Source organism: Oxyura jamaicensis, chromosome 5 (genome assembly GCF_011077185.1).
Source record: "Oxyura jamaicensis isolate SHBP4307 breed ruddy duck chromosome 5, BPBGC_Ojam_1.0, whole genome shotgun sequence".
Lineage (NCBI taxonomy): Eukaryota > Metazoa > Chordata > Aves > Anseriformes > Anatidae > Oxyura > Oxyura jamaicensis.
In genome coordinates, this window is record NC_048897.1 from 59,018,773 (window position 1) to 59,043,552 (window position 24,780).

At 40.2% G+C, this 24,780-nt stretch overlaps 2 protein-coding genes across 4 annotated transcripts in view; one reads left to right on the forward strand and one right to left on the reverse strand.

Moving 5' to 3' along the window:
* OTOG (otogelin) overlaps positions 1-11,554 on the reverse strand; it is a 107,372-nt gene extending 95,818 nt beyond the window's left edge. For both annotated transcript variants that reach the window (XM_035328323.1, XM_035328322.1), the window contains exons 1-4: positions 11,460-11,554; positions 11,316-11,376; positions 11,140-11,194; positions 7,304-7,394 (exon numbers count right to left, since the gene is read on the reverse strand). In XM_035328323.1, the coding sequence (XP_035184214.1) occupies positions 7,304-7,394; positions 11,140-11,194; positions 11,316-11,376; positions 11,460-11,511 (259 nt within the window). In that variant the 5' untranslated portion in view covers positions 11,512-11,554. The remainder of the gene's footprint in view (positions 1-7,303; positions 7,395-11,139; positions 11,195-11,315; positions 11,377-11,459) is intronic.
* A 3,252-nt stretch (positions 11,555-14,806) lies between these two features.
* USH1C (USH1 protein network component harmonin) overlaps positions 14,807-24,780 on the forward strand; it is a 43,678-nt gene continuing 33,704 nt past the window's right edge. Inside the window, exons 1-4 of one of the 2 annotated variants that reach the window (XM_035328326.1) lie at positions 14,807-14,995; positions 19,397-19,464; positions 21,409-21,552; positions 22,014-22,152. In XM_035328326.1, coding sequence (XP_035184217.1) covers positions 14,960-14,995; positions 19,397-19,464; positions 21,409-21,552; positions 22,014-22,152 — 387 coding nt within the window. In that variant the 5' untranslated portion in view covers positions 14,807-14,959. The remainder of the gene's footprint in view (positions 14,996-19,396; positions 19,465-21,408; positions 21,553-22,013; positions 22,153-24,780) is intronic. The other variant, XM_035328325.1, reaches the window with a different exon arrangement.

The following is a 24,780-nucleotide window of genomic DNA, read 5'->3' on the forward strand; positions in this document are numbered from 1 at the left end:
GAATTCCCCACCTCAGCAAGAACAAAATAAATCAAAGCAGCTTTTCCTCCCTACTCTTTCTGTCCTCTTGTAGAATATCACTTTATTGATGGATTACCAATACCAATTTCCTATCAACATATTTTACAGCAAATATTTAGTTTGTCTTGCCAGCATTAGAGAACTTGAGTAGAGACACCATTAAAGTAGCCAGTGAGGAGGTCTAAAATCTGAAAGCAAGATGCATATGAATAGTATCCTGTGAGAGCAACCAAACCTCTAACAACAATAAGAATAGGAATTTATTTTTAACGAAACAGGGAAAAAAATGTTACAAACAATCTTGAGCTTTATTTTAAGCCCCTAATTTAGCTTGCACAAGACTTTCAAATGCATCTTTAAAAACTCACAATTTGTGAATATATCTACTGCACACAAATCGCTTTCAGATGTGCACACCATGTAATCGCACACTCAACATACCTTAACTCTTAACACCTTAACACACTAATTCAGGCCTTAACTTGTATTTTTGAACTCAAAGCTACTAAAGCTACTAAAACATTTCGCAAGGCTACCTCAAACCTCATCATCAGCTATTTTACAGAAGTATTACAAGTGCAAAAATTTCATGGGGAAAAAGGTCATATTCAAAGTTTATTCTGCTTTGTGAGATCCTAGAAACTTAGAAGAAAGACTGTGCTCACAGATGGCTGTAATGCTAAAATGAAGCAGACTTCAATAAACTTACATCATTAAGTAAACAGAAAAAAAAATTTTACATGCTCATCTACTTCAGGCTATGTGTTTCTACATATTATCGTCTTCAGTTTCAACCTTACAGAATTCTTACTTACTGAAGTCTACCACAATTTGTCAGTACAGGATTTTCTTTTTGGTATTTCCTACAGCCATTATTTGCAAAAATATAGATACAATAAATTCCACATGAAGACTTTTTAGATATCCAAATGATTAAATTGTGCTTCCTTTGTTTTCAACAATCCTGCTGCAACCTCCTGCCCCCAAATTTAAAAAGGGCACGCTGAAAGCAACAAGGTAAACCAAGTAAAACAGAATGCTCCATTGCCCAGCTAGCCCAGCTACCAAGCTGAAATGTTTCCCCTGCCTGGCCAGTGCGAGTTCAGTCAAAAAAAATAATGCAAGCACCGTGTATAAAAGTCCCTACTTATTCTGACTGAGCCATCTCATTTACATACTCACAGCGACCAATCTTGTCACTAATGCAAGAGCCTTACTCCTCTTGTCAAGAAAGGCAGACATTGATCTCTTTCATCTGGAGTGTTTTGAGACCTGTGTAATCAGAGCTCAGGTCTCTGTTCTTTGCCTCTCTAAGATTATGCCCTAGTGCCTGTCCAGCTACAATAATCTGCCATTAGACTGCAAGTCATGCTCCTCTTAGCTGCAGACAAAGTTAGCCCCCTTTTGATGTTTCAGGTTGAACGATTCCCCTTTAAGCACGGCTCAGGTAACCTGCTTCAACGCTTATTTCAATTGTGCATACAGTCAGATGATGTGGAGACGTTTGCCCTAACCAGGGAGGATGTCTCATGCTCTCTTTCAGAGAGAAAAAGGGAGGTATTCAGATCCAAATTAGAAATCAAATAACTCGGTAGGAGCATTTTTTTTTTCCTTATGAAGTCATTTTCTATCTGTGCACGTACAATTCTAAGAAAACATGATAAATATAGCTGTTGTATCTACTTATATCCCTTTTTACATCACTGCAGACTTTCTTTTCACATCACTGAAGGGCTCTGTGTACAAAGATGACTAATTCTTTAGCAGGTAATAACAGAACAGTGTTGATTCCAATCATATCCACTGATCTTGCTGCTACAAACAGCACGGCCTCCTTTAATCAGGAACTGGGTGCATCCATTTCTGCTCAATTAACGTAGCTGAGGAAGTATTTCTATCAGCAATAAACATCCCATAACAAAGGGCTCACTTAGGTCTTTGTCATAAAAGGAAAATAAGCTCCCTAAATAAGACCACCCATATGATCTCTCTATCACAAGTTGACATCTCTCTTATAAGGAGAGGAAAAGCATTGTACCACCTGCAGAAAGGTAATAAACATCAAGCTTAAGTCAATGTTAAAAATACGGGAGGTCACAGAAGGTTTTTGTATCCTTGGTTTACTGGAAAATGACTGCTATCAAGTCTTTAGCTCCTCTTTTTTCCTTTGACATTATGCCCGTTGAGCTGGTTGGGTTGGAATCTGAAAATCAGTGAGACTGGTCTAGCATAAAGTGGTAAGCCCCAGTAATAGGATTCTACTCCAAGCAACAGGGCAATTTCTAACCACTGAGACCACTACAAGCTCCAGGTCACGCTGATAGCACGCCCATCATCAGCACAAGGAATGTGTTGTAAACTCCTTTATTGATCAGGGTGAAGATGAAGAATTAACTTTTAAAGAAGGTCTGAGCTCTTATCTGTCCCTCTCATTCCTCATAACTACTGAACAGGCTGCATCCCCACTCAGTATGTGAAATAAGGTCACTTTAGTGCCTTGAGTACCTGGGTCTCTCCTTTTAGTTCATGCCACTTCTTATCACTTCAATGTCAAGCGATTAGCCTCAAAAAAAGAGAAGTGAGACTGTAATTCAGCCTGTTTGCACTGTGTTTCCTAGAGATCAGTGCCCAAGCTTCAGGGGTGACCGCTCTTGCTCTCTAAGAAGAGATGCTTGAATGGCATCACATAGACCCGGCAACAGTAAGTTCTAAGATCCATTTTGAAATACTGTATAATCCCACCCAACTCTGGCTGGCTTTTCAAGGGTTTTTCACCTAGGCTCTGATCACAACTTCTGCTGATTTTGTATGATAACTGATCAAAGACATCCTGCATCTTTGTCAAAATAAGCATTTACTTTGCAGTATTATTACAGAACCTATTTGTTTTGTGGCTGTGTATATATGATATTGTGCCCAGTTAATTTATTATAGTTTCTTACAGTACTGCTACTCTGATGGACATACTTTGGTTACCAACCAATTATAAGTCTGGATTTTCTCACCCAAGGTTAGTTCTTCTGATTTACTAACACTTATAGGGAGGAAAAGGATAGCTGAAAGTAATTTATATTATGTAAAGCCCTTTATCACGAAGTGGGATTCATCCAATAAAGAATGGCTCTCTTCTCAGAGCACCAAGAGATATCTGCCAAGAAAGTTATCTGTACCTCATACAAAAAGATACTAACTCAAGGAGACATGCAAATTAAAGATTGAATAAACATAAAAGCAAGAGAAAACATTCAAGAAAATGTCTGACAGTCACATTAATGAGCAAATCAACTTTGAAATGCTTTATTTTTAAACTATGACAGAGCAACGGGATTCCTACCATACAAATTTTGACCTCACCATAATACACTATTATCATCACTATCCTCTTGATTCTTAAGTTCTTGATTGCTGTGGACCTTCATTTGTCTGCCCCCAACCCCCACCAAAAAAAAAAAAAAAAATATTAAAAAGCAGAATTCCAACATGAGCAAGCGCTTGTTACTGTTATTTCTAAGACATGGCATGAAAACTGTTTAATGCAAGTCAGCTTCACTTCAATCAAAAAATCAAGTATGGAACATTTATTTGGAGGAGATCTCAAAATGAACAAGTTTTACTTAAGCTAGGTAAGGTAAAAGGTCCAGCCTGTTCCTTCATGTTCTTCTAAGTCTGCCTGTTACAAACTTCAGTCCAAAGATGGACTAGGAGCTCTTCAGAGTCACTTGCAGGAATTGTCTAGACAAAGACTATACAGTTTTTAGGATCCTTTGAAATATGACTTTTAAATAGTCTTATGCAATTGTAAAGAACAGGAATGGACAAAAAAACACAGCAGACTGAGATCAAAAGAAACATCAACTAAGACCTACTCTCATATCACAAAGAATAGAAGGCATGCTTAGAATCGAGTACTCTAGTGGTCAATGCTCCTGAAACTTCATATTTTGTAACGGCGTAATTTCCACTGCACACTTTCTCTAGAATACTTTCAGGTGCCTATGACTACGGGGAACTCTGTCATGCAGCGTCTTTGATCCTTTAACAGAATTGTCTTTGAAAGCATCTACCAGTAATGACACAAGTTTCCCGAAGCATATGGGCTTCAGTAGGATACAATGCAGCCTTGGAATGAGGACAAAGACCTCAATACTCTCGGAAGTACAGCTTTCTTTGAGATTCTGAGGTGATTGAGTAGGATGTAATTTTCATCTTTCGCTACTCAGAGCCTTCCACTTAACTGCAGATTTTCTGTTACATTACACCTCTTGACATCAGTTTTGGAGCATACATAAGGAACAATTATCTTCTACAGAAATGGTGACCTTCAACATTAAAGACTCATGCCTCCTGCAGCATTTCAACACAAGAATGTTTGCAGCATTTAACTAATTAGGAATTTTCAGCAGGAGTTTCAAAGTTACTTCCAGAAATAATTTGTGTTGCTCTTCCCAAGGTCTTCATAGTTTTGTTTGTTTTTGTGGTGTTTGTTGTAGTTTGGTTTGTTTCATTTAGAATAAAAAACAGATTTATATGGAAGGTAGTTCCAGCTTCAGCAGCTATGTAAACTGCATGTTAACTGCTGTCAATTGCTGTGATTAACATTTGAGAAGACCAATCCCATATTCTTTGGGTACAAGAAGCTAACAATTTATCTCTTGATATTTACTTGTACTATACCAGTTCTTTTGTCAATGGAACAAAAAAAATTAGACTACTTCCTAAACTGCCCATGTTTGACTAGTAGAACACAATAGTAAAGAGACTTAGTGTATAACCAGTCATGCACGCATCATACAAAAAGTTCATATGAAACACTCGGTTTTATCTACACAGACAGTTGAAGGAAGCAAGAACAATGTTAGTGTAACAAAGAGTGGCTCTAACAGGATTAAATAAGTCTATGGCAATCAGTTTTCCAAGTACACTGCAGACTGATTTTCAGAGACACGACAAAACTAGAGAAAGAAGATAACTTACCATGCTGGTTTAAAAATTGAGGAAAAAAAAAGAAAAAAAGCTTGGCTATTTCATGTATCTGCAAATTGCTGCAAATACCAGCCCATGGACAGAGCTATAGCAGCTTACATCTCTCTTCAGACCGGGAGAACCAAGATTAATCTACTCTTCTAAGCATTTAGAACACTTTATCAAAATTCTTTCAAAAAAGCAGAATGGGTTGTTCTTGGTTTCTGTTTTTCATACGTGCCTTTCACAACCATGCAACAGAGAATTTACTTGGATTTTAAAAGTAAACAGCAGAATACCTACATTCAGAAGATTATGAAGTGTAATAAACCTGATTTTCTTTGCTTGCAATTATGGACAATTATCAGTTTTTAAAGCATGCTTAACATTTTATTGACAAAACAAGGACATCAGAAACAGTCTTTATGAAATATTTTGACCCATAGAAATAATGTTGGGGAGAAAATAAAGTTCATCCTATCGAATTTACAGAGGGCAACAAAACTTAATTCTTTCTGTCATAACCACACCTTCCTTTAAAAGTTCAGACATGGTGATTCAGCATGAAATATTTGCTAATCTTTCATTCTCCCTACTTTTAGATTTGTTCTTTACTTGCTTAAATATTAGGTCTACTTAAGAAGTGATTTAAACTCACACATGGACCTCCTGCAAGAGTTCTGTTAAAGTAGCATAGCACATCTTGAAAATCTTCTCTCCAGCTGGTTTGTCTGAAGCAGAACATCAAGTCCACTTCACAGAATCAGAGAATCTTCTAGGTTGGAAGAGACCTCAAGATCATCAAGTCCAACCTCTGACCTAACACTAACAGTCCCCACTAAACCATATCCCTAAGCTCTACATCTAAACGTCTTTTAAAGACCTCCAGGGATGGTGACTCCACCACTTCCCTGGGCAGCCCGTTCCAGTGTCTAACAACCCTTTCGGTACAGAAGTTCTTCCTAAGATCCAACCTAAAACTCCCCTGGCACAACTTAAGCCCATTCCCCCTTGTCCTGTCACCAGGCATGTGGGAGAACAGACTTGTGCCATTAAAAGAGTTTTTCACACAGCAAGAAATATAACAAACCAAGTAATTTTACACTCATTCAATTATTATAGTAACACATCTCAACATGTGCACATCTCTTTGGAAGCTGCTTTATTTGCTTTGAAAGTAAAAACAAAGAATTAAACAAGAACTTAACAGACAGCAAAAAAAGCTACTTTGTGGTCAACAAGCTGGTCAACAAGCTGGTGCAACTCAAAGGCAGAGGGAGTTTTACTAGTGTAGATGGCTGTAGTTCTAGAGCAATTTTATCATAGCAGATGCATGTACATACATTATTTGGTCATTGACTATAGAGGTTCCAAAGTAAGAATCCTTATTCAAATAAGATTATACTTCTTTAAAAGATTCTATTATCCTCCCACATTCCAATATGTGCTTCACAAATACTTCTGAGAACAGTATTTATTAAGGACAGATATTGAAGCTTTTGGAGATGACAACCCTAATCACAACTGGTAAGAATCCAGTCCATCCAGTCTTCATAGCATTTTGCACTATAAAGCCTGCAGATGCAAATCCAGATGATACACTACTACATAGGTTCTACATCCAGTACAACTACCCAGGATTGCTGAAGAGAAACCTGAGGTTTCTCAACTAAAAGAAACTAAGCTACTCTGAATTGCTGTGAATCATCTTTCTCATTTGTGCAGGACAAGCATGAAAAAAGCTCTACAGAAGAGCTAACACAGAGGATATTTACCCCTGAGCAGAAATACTTAAGCCTGTCCACTTTATCGCTGAAACTAAAATGAACCAAACAAGCAAAGATGCAAATTCTTCAAGTGCCCACCACCTCGTGGCTTAGAGGACCTCATCCTGCTAACCTATAGATTGCACACGCAAAAAACACCCATAGATTTCATCAGCTAAAAAGTAACATAAAACCTCAGAGCATGCAACAGACACAAGACAAGTGATTTAGCAGCAATCCACACTTTTAGGTATACCAGTACAAGAGCAGATTGCACTGCTAGAAGCTTTGTCAGAAAACACAGCAACTACAGACAGCCTTTTAAGTGATCAAACCAGAAGCACATGTTACCTTAAAGCTAGGGTAAGGCTCATGATAAATGACCATACTTCTGTAGTCTTTTGAGACCAATCACGGTAGAGCCCGGTTATGCAGAGACCTGTATTAGCTTTTTTAGTGTTTTTTTTTTTTTTTTTTTTTTTTTTTTTTCATAGGAGTAATTAAATCGTGCAGAAGATACATTGAATTTGTTTCATGTAAAAACTTTAACTTACTAGATGGTCCGCACTTCATACTGTGAAATCTTCTGTTCTGAGACAAGGATATTGTAGTAGATGAAGCATTATGGACTGCCATTCCAGGCTCCTTTCAGAAAGAATAAGAGAGCTATTTAAGCAGCTATAACCAAGAGTATAAAGTCTCTTCATAGTCTACCAATCAATTGACCGTTTTTAGTAAGCTCACTACTTGATATCAGCTTTGCAAAAATTCATCAAAAAAACATATGGTATACATAAAAGTGCAGTCATTCTGTAATGACTCCAGTAAAATTGCATCAAAATACATCATGCCTGAAGACAGCATGCAGATTCTAAGCCAGTTAAGCCAAAATACCCAAAATTGCCTATACATTGCCTTTCTTCCGTACCCCCCCATATTCCCTTCCACCCCCAACAGACACAGGCTCTGTACCAGCACATAGACTTACCATTATTGTCAGTGTAAACATTCTGCCATTTTGGAAATTCTTCCACTCTGTTACAGTTATTTAAAATCATTTACAATATAAGCATGTACAAATCACTAAATATTCTAGTTCTACATTTCTTTAACACACCCAAGTTTTCAAAAATGTTTCCTACCTTCATATTAATCTTTCCAAGATGTTCTAACACTCCAAAATATATGACAAAAAAAAAAAAAAAAAACTCATTTTCTTTCTCCAATGCCTTCAAACTTCGGCATCAGGACATCTCAAATGTTCTCATTTGAATTATCAATATTGTGGTGAATAAGCTTTCTTTCTGCAATGAATCACCCCTTAGGAATCCTAATGCTTATAGCCCACTTCACTTTGTCATCGTTTCCATAAGTTGTCACAGTAAGGTACTTGGATTCTGTTCCCACCAACCTCTCCAATACCTCCACTCTTGCCATATTCATCTATTAATCCAACTTGTACTTCATCCTTTCATCTTCCACCTATCAGTGGTATCAATCACAGCCCCATCGCTCTTTCAAAACTCAAATTATTTACAATGGCACTTGTAACACTTCTGAACCAGGAATAAACTTCATCTCAACCAAGTCCCATGGCAGGAACTTGCATCAATACCTGGGGGCAAGAGGGATGAGAGAGAACCCACAGGACAGCTGTCAACAGCTTAACAGTCAGTCACAGTCACTTGGCATCTGACAGGTAAATTGGAGGAACAGCATTTTTTGTTAGACAGCGTTACCCAAGGACAGCTCGCAGCTAATGGCATGGCATGGGAAGGTAACAGTATCTTCTTCTCTTCTTACAGGGGCAAAGTTTTAGCACCGTACTTCAAATTTATGACCTTGGCTACTCCACTTACAGAGAAGCAGCAATACATTAAAAGCTGAATATTCATTTATACACAGAGGTGATGTTGGTATGATTTTGGAAGGACGTTTGAACATCCATGGTCAAGGAAACTTGTAAACAAAAAACAACTCATCTTAAAGGAAACAATTTAACAACGGAAAGAAACAGGACAGAACACAACCATGTAGACATTGTTTTACTATTTTCAACAACTTTTGGGGGGGGGGGGGGGGGAGGGAAGGAGGAGGGTGGGAGAGGGGGGAGGAAACGATATTTGAGAATTAGCATATTACTCCAAACATATTTCCATATCAGCTCTTGTAGAAAATGCATTCTAAGGAAAAAATATTCCCTTTTGTGTTTATTATGCACATAATCCCTCCTGCAAAGTGCAGAATGGAAACCAATAACAGCATGGATCTTGCTTCCAAATTTCTTTAAAGAGTTTTTCATAACTTAAATATTTACATCTCCTTTTTAGGAAAAAAAAGAAAGGACAGGAATACATCAAATTACAGAAGACAATTCAGCCTATATCATCTACTCAGTAAAATGGATGAGCAGATCTACTTAGACAGGTTACACATAATCCTATAATATTCTTGTCATCATTATACTGCCATGCTCATTACAGGTAGAGGTATGCCTTTGAATTAGCATACCTTAGTTAAAAATGCATTGCTTATCTTCACAACAACCTCCTATCTTTGTTCTAGGATTGCCTACATCTAGGGCAAGCAACACGTTTCTCAAGTCAATGTGACCATTTCTATCCCTGCAAGATAAAGATAAGACTTAACTTATTAGAGATGCATTTAATTACATGTGTGTAACTTATTTACTACAGTAACAAATGTTACTGACATATCATTTCATTTCTTTGTCTATTTCACCTGGGAATTTTAAAGAGCAACAGCTACATCTGCACAATGGTTATATTCCACTGATGTGGTAGTTTATCAAGTACAGATAAAATCACTAACACATTCATCACTAAGTTTTCTTTACCTATTAGTATAGAGCATTACCTGATGTATAGAATGATACAAGTAACCAAGCAAATATTTCCAATGAAATCATAAACTACACCAGCTGTGCCTATGTAACTTCATCTGAGGATGTTAGATTTATCACCTTGAATTTTCACATCCTCAAGTTTCATACCAGTTTCTCAGAGCTGTGCATGACTCCACAAAGCACTTATAACACATCAAGCATTTTCCGTGTTTTAAATATTCATTTATGTGTTTGACTGAGAATGGATTTTAGAAACTATATCATCAAATATGCCTGTCATGAACTCTGCAAAGGTTGTAACCACCACTTAGTGCTGCTGTACCTCTTCCTCTCAAGAACGCTTATGGAATGCAAAAACGTGAAAAAACGTGAAAATGTCTTACTCCTAGTTTCAAACAGTTCCAAAGGCTAGAAAACTACTCTTCATTGTCAGTATTGTTTTCCATCTCTCCTAAACATATTTCTTACAGAAGATTCATTGAAAAATTTATCCTCAGCAGCCAAGCACAGAACAAAAGCAGAATCTACTACTAAATGTTGAGTTCTTGGGGGGCCCTCAATCTGCAAACATTCGGTCTTATCAGTGGTTGATTCTGTTACCCATTTGCAATTATGTGGCGTGTTTTTCTCTCCATTGAGCTTTTTCCAAAAACAGAGGGGAGAAGGCAGAAACAAAAAGAGATTCCTCTGTGGAGCCCATGAACAAAGGCTACAAAGCAAAACTTTCCTTTTCCCACCCTCAAACAAGGGAGTGGGAACCACACACCCTAATTACATTTCAGCAACATGCCATGAATGATACAGCTGGGTTGCCAAGATAAACCACATCCAAAAACCAGTACCCGGTTGTAGCGACCCGATACCACCAGCTCATTTGCTTTTACAGAGAACTGAAAAGGCTGACACAAAGTAACCGCTGCTGGATGAGCCAAATCAGACCTCAGCTCTCCTCAGAGCAACAATATGTCCTGTGACACACAACTATTTCTGAATGGGCTGAAGTTCTAGCTACCCTCTTCCCTCACAACTTAGCACTTGAGAGCTTAAGTTTCCTCCTGCTCATGACTGACGATCCTTACGGCAGAGATAAAAGATGTTCAGTGCTGCTTGGACAAGTCCTGAAGAACCACAAGTGGTTAAACGCTCACCAGAAACACTGGAAGCATCATGGTAATGTACGTATCTGTTCAGGTAAGACATGAGGAACTTTATCCAGATGAAAACCCAAACATCTCTCAGACCAGCACTAGTAACCACTCCTCACAGGAGCCTCACTTCACACCAGCGCTAGCCGGAAAACGCAAGGCACCATCTTGGGCAGCGAACGACAGCATCACATCACCTCTTGGGCCCTGCTCCCCCTTTGTTTCGAGGCCACCAACCACAGCAGAAGGCTGCTCTATTCCCGGGTGACTCCACAGAGAAAGGCCGGACACCCTGGCAGCCTCAGCTCCGCTGAGGGGCACCGCAGCCCGCTCCCCACCGCCTGCCGCCCCCTCACGACGCCCACCCCGCGCTCCCTACCTGCGTGGCCGCGACGAGGCCGTCCCCTCCCCGAGCTCCGGCGGCGCTGCCTGTGCTGAGGGCAGGAGAACAGGGCACGGTTTGCTCGGCTCGGGCAGCCCACCCCGCCCCGGGCTGCCGCCCCCTCGGCGGCGGAGGCGAGGAGGGAACCCCGCTCCACCCAGGCCGGCTCTTACCTGAGGAGCGGCAGGTGCCCGCCGGGAGGGCGCTGCGCCCCGGCTCCCCACGGGGACAGAGCTGGAAGGCAAAGGCACCGGGTTAGACGTTAGCGATGGCCGGGGCTGCCCTGGCCTCCCTCCTGCCCCCGGCTCGACGCTCACCCGGCGGCAGCCAGGCGCACAGCAGTGCCCCGACGAGGAGCCGAGCCTCCATGCCGACAGCAGCAGCGGCTTCCCCAGAGCCTCAGCACCCTGCCGGGCGGGGCGGCCGGGGGTTTATCAGCCGCCCCCGGCCCGCCCTCCGGCCCTGGCCCTTCCCCGGGCACCCGGCCCGGTCGCCGCCCCTCGCCCCGTACCGGGGCCTGGCTGAGCGGCTCCGGCCCCGCAGACCCCGGCGTCTCACGTCTCTTTCCTCTTTCTTGGCTTTCTGGGTTTAGGAGGCGCTCGGTGCCCTGGCAGGAGCTGCAAGGGCCTCTGCACCACCGCTAGCGCGGAGAAAGCGGGGACTCGACGCTGCTGCTGGGGGGAATGTCACCTAGCTTAAAGCCCTCGGCTTCCACACAGCCCTCTGCATGGGCAGGGAAGCCAGCCAACCGTGTTAGTGCCTAACACACTGAGCATTGGCCACGGTTCACCGAAAGAAGTGCTAGAACTTAAGTAACCACACGAGCAAGGCACGGAAGGGAGCATGCCGCTAAGGCGTCGTGATAATTTCTTTGGCTTCTGATAACTCTTTGCTACTGCAAATTCAGCCTTGAATGTGGAGCTTTCCATAGATTCTTTTCCAGGTTTATTCTCTTTGCTTTTTCTAGTGACTTAATTTTCTGTCATTGCTAACCTTCCTTCGGCTATTTCTCTTCCCCCTTTCCCTCTTCCCGTCTCTGCTGCCTTTTTTGTTCTTTCCCCTTTCCCATCTGCTGCTGTCTCTCCCCGTCATTCTTCAGGTTTGCATATCTTATAACAGAAGCTTTAGAAGCTGCCCATACCAGGTGAGAAACTGTCTCAGATGAAAAGGAGCCTTTTCTGACTGCTTTGGGAAGTCTGTTAACAGCAAGTCATTAAAAAGATCTCTTTTCTGCCTTTGTAATTTGTCCCTGTGGATTGTATTTCTTGCTGCAACAAGTGTTTCATTTCTAATGAGATGATGGAAAACTAGCGACGTTTTAACTGAGATTTCTCTCGTGCAAAGTCTGGAGGGAGTGCATGTATGAGAGAGGAAAAGGGGAGACAGAAAAGATATTTTTTAACTCCAGCACAGCATTTTGCAAATAACCTCAAACAGATTTTGCAGATTTCTTCTCTACCCTCGCCTCAGAGCAGAGCCTGTCTACACCGAATGCACCATGCGCTTGGCTTTGGTGCACTCTCTCTGTTCCAGATTACACTAATGGAAGTAGAGAAAGTAGATCAAAAGCAACAGGAGTCAGTTTACACAACAAACATTTTAATGTATTTCTTCGCCTTGGAAATGGGCTGCCCACTGTATTCATCTTCCTTCAGTGACACAAGTAGCAACTAAGAAATTGAACTAGTTTAAAGCTAATTTAGATGTAATTTAATTTCTCAGCATGATGAATTTCATGACCAAAACTAATAAGCAGTGTAATTGTACCATCTTTTAATATGACGTGTTTGAAACAATGGAAACTTCAGAACCATCTCATACGTTTTCTGATTATTAAGCTTGCTGTTTTGAAGCACGGGATAGCTTTGTGGGTTTGTTTGCCGTGTATTTATGCACTGGAGTGCAGGGGGTTGTGTAACAACAGACCAACAGCTCATCACATTTGTTGTTCTTTCTGTGATGTATCCTTTACCTGATGGCCCCATGCAGCTTTCACATCTCCACATGAAGTCAATTCCACAATATTTTACTACACGGAGGAGTTTCTGACTCCTGCAAAATGTAGCTATATGTTTAAAAATTCACTTTCTTTCAAATGTACAAAACTTCCAGCTGATAAAAGATCTATTTCTGTAAAAGTCTTCTAGAAATGATTGCCTAGTAGTGACTTACAGTTTGGATGTAAATTTGAAGGAAACGTACGTGAAATTTAAAAGACATAAACCACTTTGTATCTCTTTCCTTCTGTTTTCAAATATAAAACAATTTTGTTTTACTTCTGCAGGGAAGCAATAATATAGTGGTGTGTATGAAGCTTGGATGGAATAGCTTTTCAATACTATGCGGTACTGCAACTTACCTTAGGTAGCAGACAAGTGATTTATGTTCTAGTTGTACTTCTGATTTTGTTCTCTGAAAACAGGTGGTGAGTGTATAAGAACACAGGCTTATAATGCATTCCTCTCTTTCTTGTTCCTGGCACCTATATGAGAAATGGGTAGTGAATAACATTGACATGTTTCTTTACAGCAAAGCCATCTTCTCAAAGGGGCAGGAGCAATTTCTAAAGGAGCTGGTGTAGCTGAAGAAGGTTTTCACATGGAAATAATATAACAGATTCCAGATTGCATTTGGCAGTCTGGATTCATTTATTTTTTTGTCATGGCTCTATATGCATTCATACAAGTTTGCACCCCATTGGAAGGAGGAGCAAGGAAGCTACCTGTGCTTATGTAAACCGTGTTCTCTCCAGTTACGGAGGTAAAGCTGATATTGCTGTGAGACTACAGGACATGGGTTAGCTGGTCTCCTCCTCTTGCTTCCAGCCTTAGTTGTGTACTAGATTATGGAAAGTAGGAGGGGAACCAGCTCAAGAGAAAATTACCTAAATGAGATTAGTCTGAAAGAAGCTTCTTTTGGGCACTCTAAGTTTGGTTCTTACTCATTTACTCAAAGCAGGCACTTCAGGGCCTACAGGTGTAAGCAATACTGGTGTTTTCATGGGAAAAGCTGGTAGAAACAAATCAGCCTTCAACACCCAACCAGGGCAAATCAGTCTCACTCAGCTTACCTAAAAATAAAATAAAAAATAAGAAAATGAGATTATTTGCAGTAGAACAATCCATTGAAGCAAATTCTTTTTTTTCCCCCATCAGGTGTTATCATGCTTTAAATTTCACATCTTCGTGTTCTTCTTAAATAGCAAGGTCAGAGACGTGTGTACCTACAGACATTAGGGGCATGTTTGGATGTGAGCTCCTGCTGTACGAGAAGAACCAGGAGTGAATTCACCCCAAAGAGCCACTTGAGAGAGCAGTGTTCTTTTTCTTATTCTTTTCCTTTTTTTTTTTTATTTTCTCTTTTTCTCTTCCTTTTTCTTTTTCTCTTCCTTTTCCTTTTTCTCTTCCTTTTCCTTTTTCTCTTCCTTTTCCTTTTTCTTTTTCTCTTCATTTTCCTCTTTTCATTTTTTCTTTTTTCTCGTCCTTTTTCCTCTTCCTTTTTCTTTTTCCTCCTCCTTTTTCTTTTCCTTTTTCCCTTTCCTTTCCCCTCTTCTTTTTCTTTTCCCTTTTCATTTTTCTTTCCCCTTTTTCTTCTCTCTCTCCCTTATTCTTTTTTTTTTTTTTCCCCTTTTCTTTTTCTTTCCCCTTTCCTCTTGCCCTAACCAGCCCAGTCCTGGTGCCGCCGGGAGCTCGGTGCCGGGCTGACCGCAGCAGGGCGGGGATGCCGGAGGCGGCGGGCGCGCCTCCCACCACCCCGGGGCGCGGCCTCGACGGCGGCACGGCCGCTCCGCACCCGCACCCGCGTCCTTGCCCGCAGCATGGAGCGCCGTGTGGCCCGGGAGTTCCGCCACAAGGTAAGGGGACGGGCCGGGGGCGCTGCGCGGGCTGGCCCGGGCTCTGCTGCCGGCTCCGAGCTTGGTGCTCCTGTGCCGCCGCCTGCTGCGGGAGGGGCTTGTAGAATCCAGACCCCCGCCCGAAGGAAAAACGGAGAAAAACGGGGAAAAAAAAAAGAAAAAAAAAAAGAAAAAAAAAAAAGGAGAGAAGGAAAAGCAAGAACATTCCGCCATTCCGTGATGCATGAGCTTCTTAGGGTTTCTTAGAAGAAGTGTTGTGGGATTTTAATAAAGTCATTGTAGAAGCGCTGCACCCAGTAGGGAATGCGAAAGCGCAGGTGCTGAAGTCCAGGCCGAGGCAGTTCACGTTTGCAGTTCCGTGTGGCAGCAGCCCGTTCGGGAGCCTTCAGGCCGACCGCAGCGTTCCCGAGTGCAATTGTGCCTGGGCAGTCATCTGGAAGTGCACTTGATTCACGGAGCGACTCAGTCTGCCCAGCACGTCGTTTTTATCATGTTTATGCCCCGTTAAATACGTGCTCAGCAGAGCTCAAAATTGAGTGAGTGAAGTAAGCTCCAAAGGCTCCGTTTAAGGAAAGGAAGAGTAAAATGATTAACATGGTTAAGCAGTGGTGTTTTTTTGTTTGTTTGTTTAGTTTTGTTTTTCATAGCAGTTTAGTTTCACTCTAGTGAAACTAAAGTTTTCAGTACTGTTTTCGGGGGGTGCTGGTTTTGTTTTGTTTGCTTGTTGTCCTACAGTGTAGTTTCTTTTAAGGAGCTCCTGAAAACACAGTTGTATAATGTGTTCTGCAGAAATACCGTCTGGTAATAAACCCTTAACTAAAGAATTGTTAGAATGAAGTAGGGGGGCTGCAAAGAACCAAAATGAATTCCAAAACCATGAAGGACTTGGATACTTCATAACGATGGCTGCAGCTATCTAGCAAGTTATTTCTGTCTTGTTACCTATTACTGTATAACTCACCAATGGGTTGTGCAACATACCAATAAAGACTCGGTTTCTAGGCAGGTGGTTACCACTTTGAACTTTAAACTTCTTCCCTTTCGCTGCTGCTATAATTCATAAATTACCCTAGTCCCACCCCTGATAACGTAAGAAATGCTTATCGTCAGCATTTGTTGGTGTAAATAACAAGGATGCATGTCTAAGTGAAAACCATTTCTCTGAGTAATAGGATGCTTGAGCAGATCTTTTATTTAAATTGGTTTGCTTTATCCAGCTTTCAGTGGCCTCTGTGGGGATTTTTGTGTCTTGACTACTTCCTTTTTCTTTGTCAAAACAACAAAAATGACCTGCCATGGGATCTGAGTTATTTCCCACTCAGGTATTTCCTGCTTTCATTTGATTTTTTTTTCCTTTCCCTTTGTAACTTTAATCAATTCTCCCCATCAACTAAGCAGTAGCACAAAATATGTAATATATGCAAATATATTATATGGCCTGTTCTTCAATTTCCCTTAATAGTTTTCAAAGCTCAGGTAGAAATTGATACTGTCCTGCAAAAGCTGACAGGTTGGGCTGCTGCTACAGCAGTGCATCACTGTAGTCTGAAGGTTACGCAGCTACTATGAAGGTTCCCTGAAATAATCAGTCACAGAAAGGTTGAGGTTGGAAAGGACCCCTGGAGGTCATCTCGCCCAACCCCAGTGCTTCAGCAGGGCTACCCAGAGCAGGGTGCCCAGGACCACATCCAGGAGGCTTCTGAAGATCTCCAAGGAGGAGACCCCATAGCCTCCCTGGGCACCCTGTGCCAGTGCCCCATCACGGTACAGTGAGGGGCACACAGTGCTTCCTGAGGGTCAGAGGGAGCCACACATGTTCTCTTGTTCTCGCACTGGGCACCACCGGAAAAAGCCTGGCTCTGTCTTCTTTACACCCTTCCTTCAGGTCATAAGATCCCTCCTGAGCCTTTTCTTCTCAGGGCCGAACAGTCCCAGCTCTCTCAGCATTTCCTCATATGAAATAATGAGCATACCACTGTATGGTGTGCTGAACCAGTTAACGTATTCCTTCTTAATGGAAGGTGTCTTCAGCTGTTCTTCACAGCATTTCTGTTCCTGCTTCAAGGTATGATTCCATAAGACACAGTAACACGAGACTTGACATTTCATATAAGCGAATACTGGGGACGGTTCTAATTCCTTATGCTAAGTGGTCAGGACACATTTTTGCTTTTTGAAGACTCCTGAGGATGGATTTATTTTTCAGTTGACAGGTTCTGCCACGTTCTCAAAGGGCAGCAGATGTTAGGCAGTTCACTTCGTTGTCTTGCGTATCAAGTTCAACGGTGCATATATTGAAGCTCATTCAGGAAACAGGGAACTGGTAGATACATTTCTGCACATTCGTCTTTGCTTACAGAATCTATCTGCATCAGTTTTCATAAAACCATGTTTGAACCTGAGGTCTGTAATAATTTTGCAGACAGTAAAAGAAATTAGCAGACTTCATTAGTTGTCAGCTCTGTGTGTTTCAGTTGCCAGTAGCAAGACATTTCTGCACCTAGTGAAATAAACCCGTAACAGCTAACTTTGTCATAACTAGCTTCTTAAAGTTGTTCCCCTCTTACAGTTGACAGGGTTTTTATCAGTTGCAGTCTATTTTAATCTCAGGTGTTTATGACATTAAAGTCGTGTTAGAAGCTGTTGACAAGCCTAGGTAACCATATATCTATAGTAAGACTCTGTCTCCAGGAGCTCATGATTTTAGGTAAATGGTAAGGGATGGGTGGCTACAATGAAATGACGGTGGAATTGAAGGCAGAAAAAGAATGACTTAAGTAGAGAGATGGTCTGGGAGTATTATCCCTGGTGTAGCACTCTGGATATTGAAGTAATCACTGGGGTGGCGGTTTTGTTAAGGGAGGGGGGGGAAGTATTTGGTGTTGGGTGAGGATTGTAGGAACCAAACAGGATGGTTACAGTCTGAATGTTCTGCCAGGAGTGGTGGAGTTTGGACATGGTTCTCTAGTGTCTGAGCAGTGGTGGGAGACCAGCTAGCCTATCAGGAGAAAACTATAATGTTGTCACTACTTGCTTTCCTATCCAGGAGAAAAGATGGTGGTAGTTTGGGTCTTTGCTGTGTAGTGGTAGTGCACTCAAATACTCAGTGCTCTTCATAAGACAATGTAAGCAGGCTCCTACAGTACCTTTGCTAGCAGGAGAGGGTGAGTCTTGTATCGCCTTCACTTGAGTCTGTGTGTGGTACTGGTGAACCAGTCAGTTACAAGTCCAACCATGTTGTTCCCTGCTAAGTCAGACTTCTTTGGTGTTTTGAAATTTGCTGTAAAAAATGGTTTACTTCCTATTGTTACTCAGTGAAACAGTCTTGTCCTGTGTGCAGTGTTTTTTAGCCTTTATATGTTTTACAATTGTCTTATTCCAGAGACAAGTAATGGAAAACTATCTATATGTAGAGACTTGCTGGATTTGGAGGGGGAAAAGAGACAGAGGGAACATGAAGCATGTATTTAGTTTAGAATATAATGCAAAGCATTGCAAACCTGGAAAGCAAAGACCTTTCTTTAAGTATGCAAATTGGTCCTCAGACTTCACGTCACAGTAATATTAGCCTTTAGGTCAGTTGTAAATTGTTTTCCTAAACATTAAGGTTGTCCAAATATAAAACTACCGTGATGTGATCTCTCACTGCAGTTAAGATCGGGGGGGTCTTACCAATGTCACTGAATGTAAGTTGAATTCTTCATAGGAAAATTCGGAGTGTTTGGGTTTTGTTGTGTGTTTTTTTGTTTGTTTGCTTGTTTTTACTTTATTTTACTGCAAGTATCCAAGAGCAGACGCTGTAATGTGACACTGGTTTAAGTAAACGTGCGATTACCAGGGGAGGAAAGAATAACCGGCAAGTTCTATCAGTTAAGAGCTGGAGCAAAGAGCAACAGGAGTGTGGCTGTTGACGTAACGTTACAAATGAGCTACTGCTTGAAATCAGTGGTTTGGAACCACAGAACGTAGATTATAATTATCTCAGTGGGGTGTTTTTCGCTGTGGCAACATGTGTTATATTAATGAGTGGCCAAAAAGGTTTCTGAAAACATTTATTCAACAGTACAGCGATTACCAGGTAAGACTGATAGGCTATTATTTTAAGGCTATTATGCTGCCAAGAAGAAATCTAACATACAGAGTATGAGACTTTGGTATTTGCTATTTTGTCTAATTGTAATAATATTAATTAAAAAGAAGTCTTGTTGTAAATTTCACATTGTGAAGTATTCTCTGCTACAAAAACTTAATTTAAAAAAAAAAAAAAAAACACTTTCCCTGTTGAAATATTTGGTCTTTTGGTGACTTAATATTTTGTGACTTAAGATTTTGTGAAAGTTTTGTGTATTCAATGTTTGTGGCTGTTTAGTCAGATTTACAGTAATGTCCTTGGATTTTCAGGTTAATCTGCTAATTGACAATGAAGCGGAGAAGGATTACCTTTATGATGTGCTGCGGATGTACCACCAGTAAGATCTACTTTATATATACTTTTACTGACGTTTTGCAATTCTAAGAGTGGGTATTCAAGTCTTTTGCTCTTTCCATAGCTTCCTAGAAAATCAGTTGAAATAATAATTTTTAATTCTTCTTCCTGAATTCTCACATTTTCACAGTTTCTGTGGCCAATAAAGGGGTAGTCTTTTGTCAATAGTAAAGTTACTTTGTTTTTATGATTTGACTGTTTTGTAAACTAACTTGGTGGATTCTTTGGGGAAAAAAGCACATGGATGTTCTCAGGAAACAGGAAAAGAGTGTTGATCAAATTCCTTATTATTTCCAAGTGATACTGCTGTATTTCCAAATGATGCTTATTTATTTTGAACAGAGGTTTTCGCTCAGTTTGCTTTTTAAAGATTTTTGCTTACTACTCAGATTAAGACTTACTTTCAACTGTTTTATCTGAAAGCTGGGAATCTGTTTGGCATGTTTAACAACTGGCATATTCTAATATAATGGAAAAAATTGTAAAGTGATAGGCCAATTACCAATCCTTTTCTGAAGTGATTTAAACCGTAGTTGCTTAGAACCTATATCATTGCACATGGGATCAGCATCTCACCCATTGTTTCTCAAAGAAAATGAGAGTGTATTTTCCACTCAGCGTAGATGAGTGGCTCTAATAGGCATTGTTTCCATTCATATCTTAATTAATAGCATCTCAGCTAAGTGTAATGTGGATATTTTGATCTGATGTTTGCACTGAGCTATAGTTTGGGGTGTATTCAGCTGCATATCTGATTCAGTTTCACTTAGGTCTGTCTAATTGCTTCTCCATTCATAAAGCCTGTTGTTTGGAAAGGAGGTTGAATCAGTGGCTCTTAATTATTTAAAATCTTCTTGCAGTTACAGAATTAACAATGCATATAGTAACTTTTTCTTAATTTCCAAAATATCAATGGCTTAAGCAAAAATTCCATGATCTCTGTGATTATTTGTTGATCAAGTATCACTTCTTAAAAATCCTTCATGAAGGGTTCCAGGGGAAAAAATATACACAAGTGCTATTGGAGATAACATTTAATTTCTGCTTCTTTGCAAAAAATAATTCTAAATTTAAGTATTTGACCTCTAACGCCATTTAATATGCATTCCTGATACGTATTTTCAGTGGGTATGCCTCAGAGACAGTGCATGTCAGGAAATGTAAATGATAGAAGCGGGATCAGTAGTCCGAGTCAGGTGGATGTTGTGTAGGAATAGCTCCACTGAACCTTATTGAGCTGTTGCAGTCTCGCAGCTGGCCGTCAAAGAACACTTTCCAGGCCTGTAACTACCTCAGTGCTGACAGTATCAAGGGATACATTGTCTAGCTGTCATTCAACCAAATGTTCATGGTGGTTTCACTTGTGTAGGTTATTTTTTTCATTGGTTAGCAGCCCTTCCGTTTTTATTTCTGTTCCGGTTTCAAATGAAATTTAAAACGGAAGTAGTCTGGGCTCTAATTACTTAGTGACGTGATTTTTCTGGCTCTGAATGATTCATCCATCCCTTAGGGTCAGCTCAGGAGAAGCGTTTGCAACCTAGATTCAATAAGGATTGCTAACTAGGAAGGAAACAAACATCTAGTTGGCAGGTGTGTCTGGTCTGTAAAGTTAATTCCAAACAGTACCATAAATATCTGGAGAGCTCCAAGCATTTAATTATGCACCATCTATAAGGTGATGTGCATGACCTTAAAGAATAAAAGCAGTATATAGGATATTTCAGCTCTTTTGAAGGAGGTATTCTTCCTGTTTGCTTACAGAACGTTTGCTGTAAGGTTATTTTGCTTTGGTTAAACAAATATTTGCATAAATAACTCTCTTAGTAGGTTGAAGAGGCACAAAAATATTTGAGACACATGTACAGCAAGTTATTAAAAGTGCTTTGTGTTGATTACCTGTGCCTGTTTTCACATTGTGTTTTTGTAGATCGATGAATCTTCCAGTGCTCGTGGGGGATCTAAAACTCGTGATTAATGAACCAAGCAGGTTGCCTCTATTTGATGCTATCCGCCCACTTATTCCATTAAAACACCAGGTGGAGTATGATCAGCTTACACCCAAAAGATCAAGGTAAGGGAATATAGAATGATGTAGCTAACAGAAAATACAACCATGTAATACTGACTGAGTTATCAGATAAAATCCAAGTAAAATATGAGTTATCTGCATAGAGCTGAGCACATTTATTGACTCTTGCTGTATTTGCTGGAAGTATATTTTTGAACTACATGAAATTTATTGCAAGGTAGTTAATCTAGTAAAAGCAGGGTATGGGAATCCAAAAACAATGCTTCCCTGTTGAAACAGTCTTTTCTCATTCTTCCTGAATTTAATTATTATAATAACAAATTCTTACGGCTCTATTAGTCGACTGTTTTGTGTGTTTTTTTTTTGTTGTTTTTTTTTTTTTTGTTGTTGTTTTTTTTATGCCTGAATGCTATGAGAGAAAAATAATGCACAGCTTGCATATGGAACACTGTTGCGACAAAACATTATGCAGCTGAACAGTCAGGTATCTTCCACTTTTGCAGAAAGCTGAAAGAAGTGAGATTGGATCGCTTGCATCCTGAAGGACTTGGGCTAAGTGTGAGAGGTGGAGTGGAATTTAGCTGTGGCCTCTTTATCTCCCAGTTAGTTAAAGGAGGACAGGCAGACAATGTTGGACTTCAGGTAAGATGATTATATTCATGGCTACTGTGCTGCAGAATGCTTTTTGCCACAATGTTAGGGAAGCAGGTGGTAAGAAATGTCCTTCAGTGTTTAGAGATAGTTGTAGCAAAGGTGCTTTTTGTCTTTTCTAATGAAATTCGTAACGTATGTAAGTCGATGCTGTAGCACATACCACTGAAGGTATTAAAATGGTTTACATATCATTAAAATTAAGTAAGATAACATTTTTTTTTCATGTTTGGGATATGATGATTTGTGAAGATTAAAGGGCTTTCTGGAGTCTCTACTTCGTGAATAGCCATAGTTCAATGTAAGCTCATAGAACAAAAGGTCTTCTCTAACTTTGCCAAATTCTGATTAACGGTAGGACAGAGCACATAAATACTAATGTCAATTTCACATTGCATTGATAAAATTTGTGTAATTAGGTGTTTATTTGAACTTCATGTGTAGATTGTTTATGGTTTGTTTGTTTGTTTGTTTGTTTTTTCCCCCAACGGAAGCACAGAAAATGGGCAAAAAAAGTCTTCTGTGTCTTTTCCACTGCACACTGCTGCTCTTTCAGTGATTAAATTCTAGCTGCATGAACTGTAACAAGGTTTGCAAAAACAATTATGTGTAGAAACACTTCTTTTTCCTAAATTGATTCCTCCAATTTGTATTAATGAAGGTTTGTGGGGTTTGTTGGTTTTTGTGTGTGTGTCCTTTCTTCATATTATTTCCTGGTGAAGAAAGAAGTGGGCAATTGCTGTGACAAATGTCTGCATCTTTCTAAGACCGTAGTTGATAAGGTGTATTAAGGGTCTGTATTTCTGAGTAGAAAAGCTGATATGCCTGGCTAATTTCAATTTGTGGAGCATGAGTAGTTGTTGCAAGTGTTGATATTTAAGGATTATATTAATAATAGTCCAAAATGTGTCAATTATCGTGATTCAATACAATGTTTAATTAAACTATGTTCTGTAGATAAGCTTCACTGTAGCCCTTTTCCAGAAGGCAGTCACAGTTAGGGTTCAGTGTTTGCTTATTACATGGAGAGTTTTCTAAAATTTCAATGTTCTTCTCTGTGTTTGCTTACATGTACACGTGCCCTTTTGGTTGTGCATTCACGCCTAGATATCCCATTCACTAATTCAGAGTCAGCATTGAATTAGTCCCATCTTTTGGCAGCACGCTCCGAACAGGCACATGACAAGCTCTCTGGACACTTTTAGAAGCTCCCTCTTACAACAGAACAACAAACTCAGGGAATACACACCCACAAATTCTGAATTTAGTTAGAACTGTGAGGGTGGCACAGGACACCACAAATGTTGAGCTGTATGTGTCAGCAGGCTACTCATAAGCATGGGATTTGCTGGTGGGTGACTCCAGAAAGGAGCGTTGATGTACCTTCCCAGGCTTTGTATTACAAAAGCTTGTGTGCCTTGTGCATTAATTTTGTCTACCCTTCTGATTCTCACTGGGTAAGATGAGCTCACTAGGTTAGGATGAGCTCAGTAGACAGATCCCAGTGCATCCTTCATCCACTGCTAGAAAACTAAAATAATAATAAAGAGACAAAGACCAGTCATTTATATTGCTTTTTAAAGGATTTCCTTGAAAACGTTGGAAGGCATTAGTGATGCTGAGCAGTAAAGGATTTAACAGCCATTGTCTTACATTGTCAGGCTAGCTTATTCATCTTAACACTATGTTGCAGCTCTTGTTCTCTGCTTATTTGACTAATGTTTTGACATGACAGATAAGAAGGTTGTGCTCAGTTGTCATGCTATTGTAAAGATGCCAATACTTTTTTTTTTCATAGCATGCAAAAAGATACCGCTGGCTTTCTGTAACGGGCTGCTGCGCTGCATGTTGGTGATGCTGAAGGGCAATGCACAGGATCTTTGGGCTGGGCTTATGACTGTACTGCAACTCAGCTTGCCTGGAGTTCGGCAGACAAAGTAGGGGAAGCAAGAAGAAAAACCCATGAGACTGTGAATTTGTTAGGGTTAGATTATATATATGAACAGATGGTGCCTTGTAGCTAACATGACTGTCTGACTTGGGCTTGTTGATAGGGGGTGTTAAAGAGCAGCTTGAAATGCCTTCATAATAGGTGGCACTAGGCACTTTGTAAAGCCAGGTGAATAAGCGGAGTTGACAGGCAGCTCATTGTTCTAAATTGCCGTCTCGTAGTAAAGCCAACTGCTTCTGAAATTTCATCCACCTGTTATTTAACTAAATCTCTACGCTTTTTCTATCCCAAAAATGCTGTCTGAGAAAGGTATAATGATCTATTATAACATCAGTTTATTATCCCGCTGCCCTTTTTTTTTAATCTTGTTAATTTGCGTACTTTTCTCCTTGAAGTAGTTCCCAAGCTACGTTAAAATGACTGAGTAATCAGGAAACTTCTCTGAAGTAGTTTTGGCCCTTTAACTACAGTTTCTCTAAAAGATGAGTGTCTAGCTCTTTCATGACAAAATGTACTTAATCTTTTTTTTTCCCCACTTTGCTTTCTCATATACTTTTATCTGTGGAGATTCTGTTGAATGCAAAGAGATTGAGATTGGGATGAATGATGAAAGTGGAAGAAGTATAGCAAATGAGAAATTTGAAACAGTAATGTCATTATTACTGTTC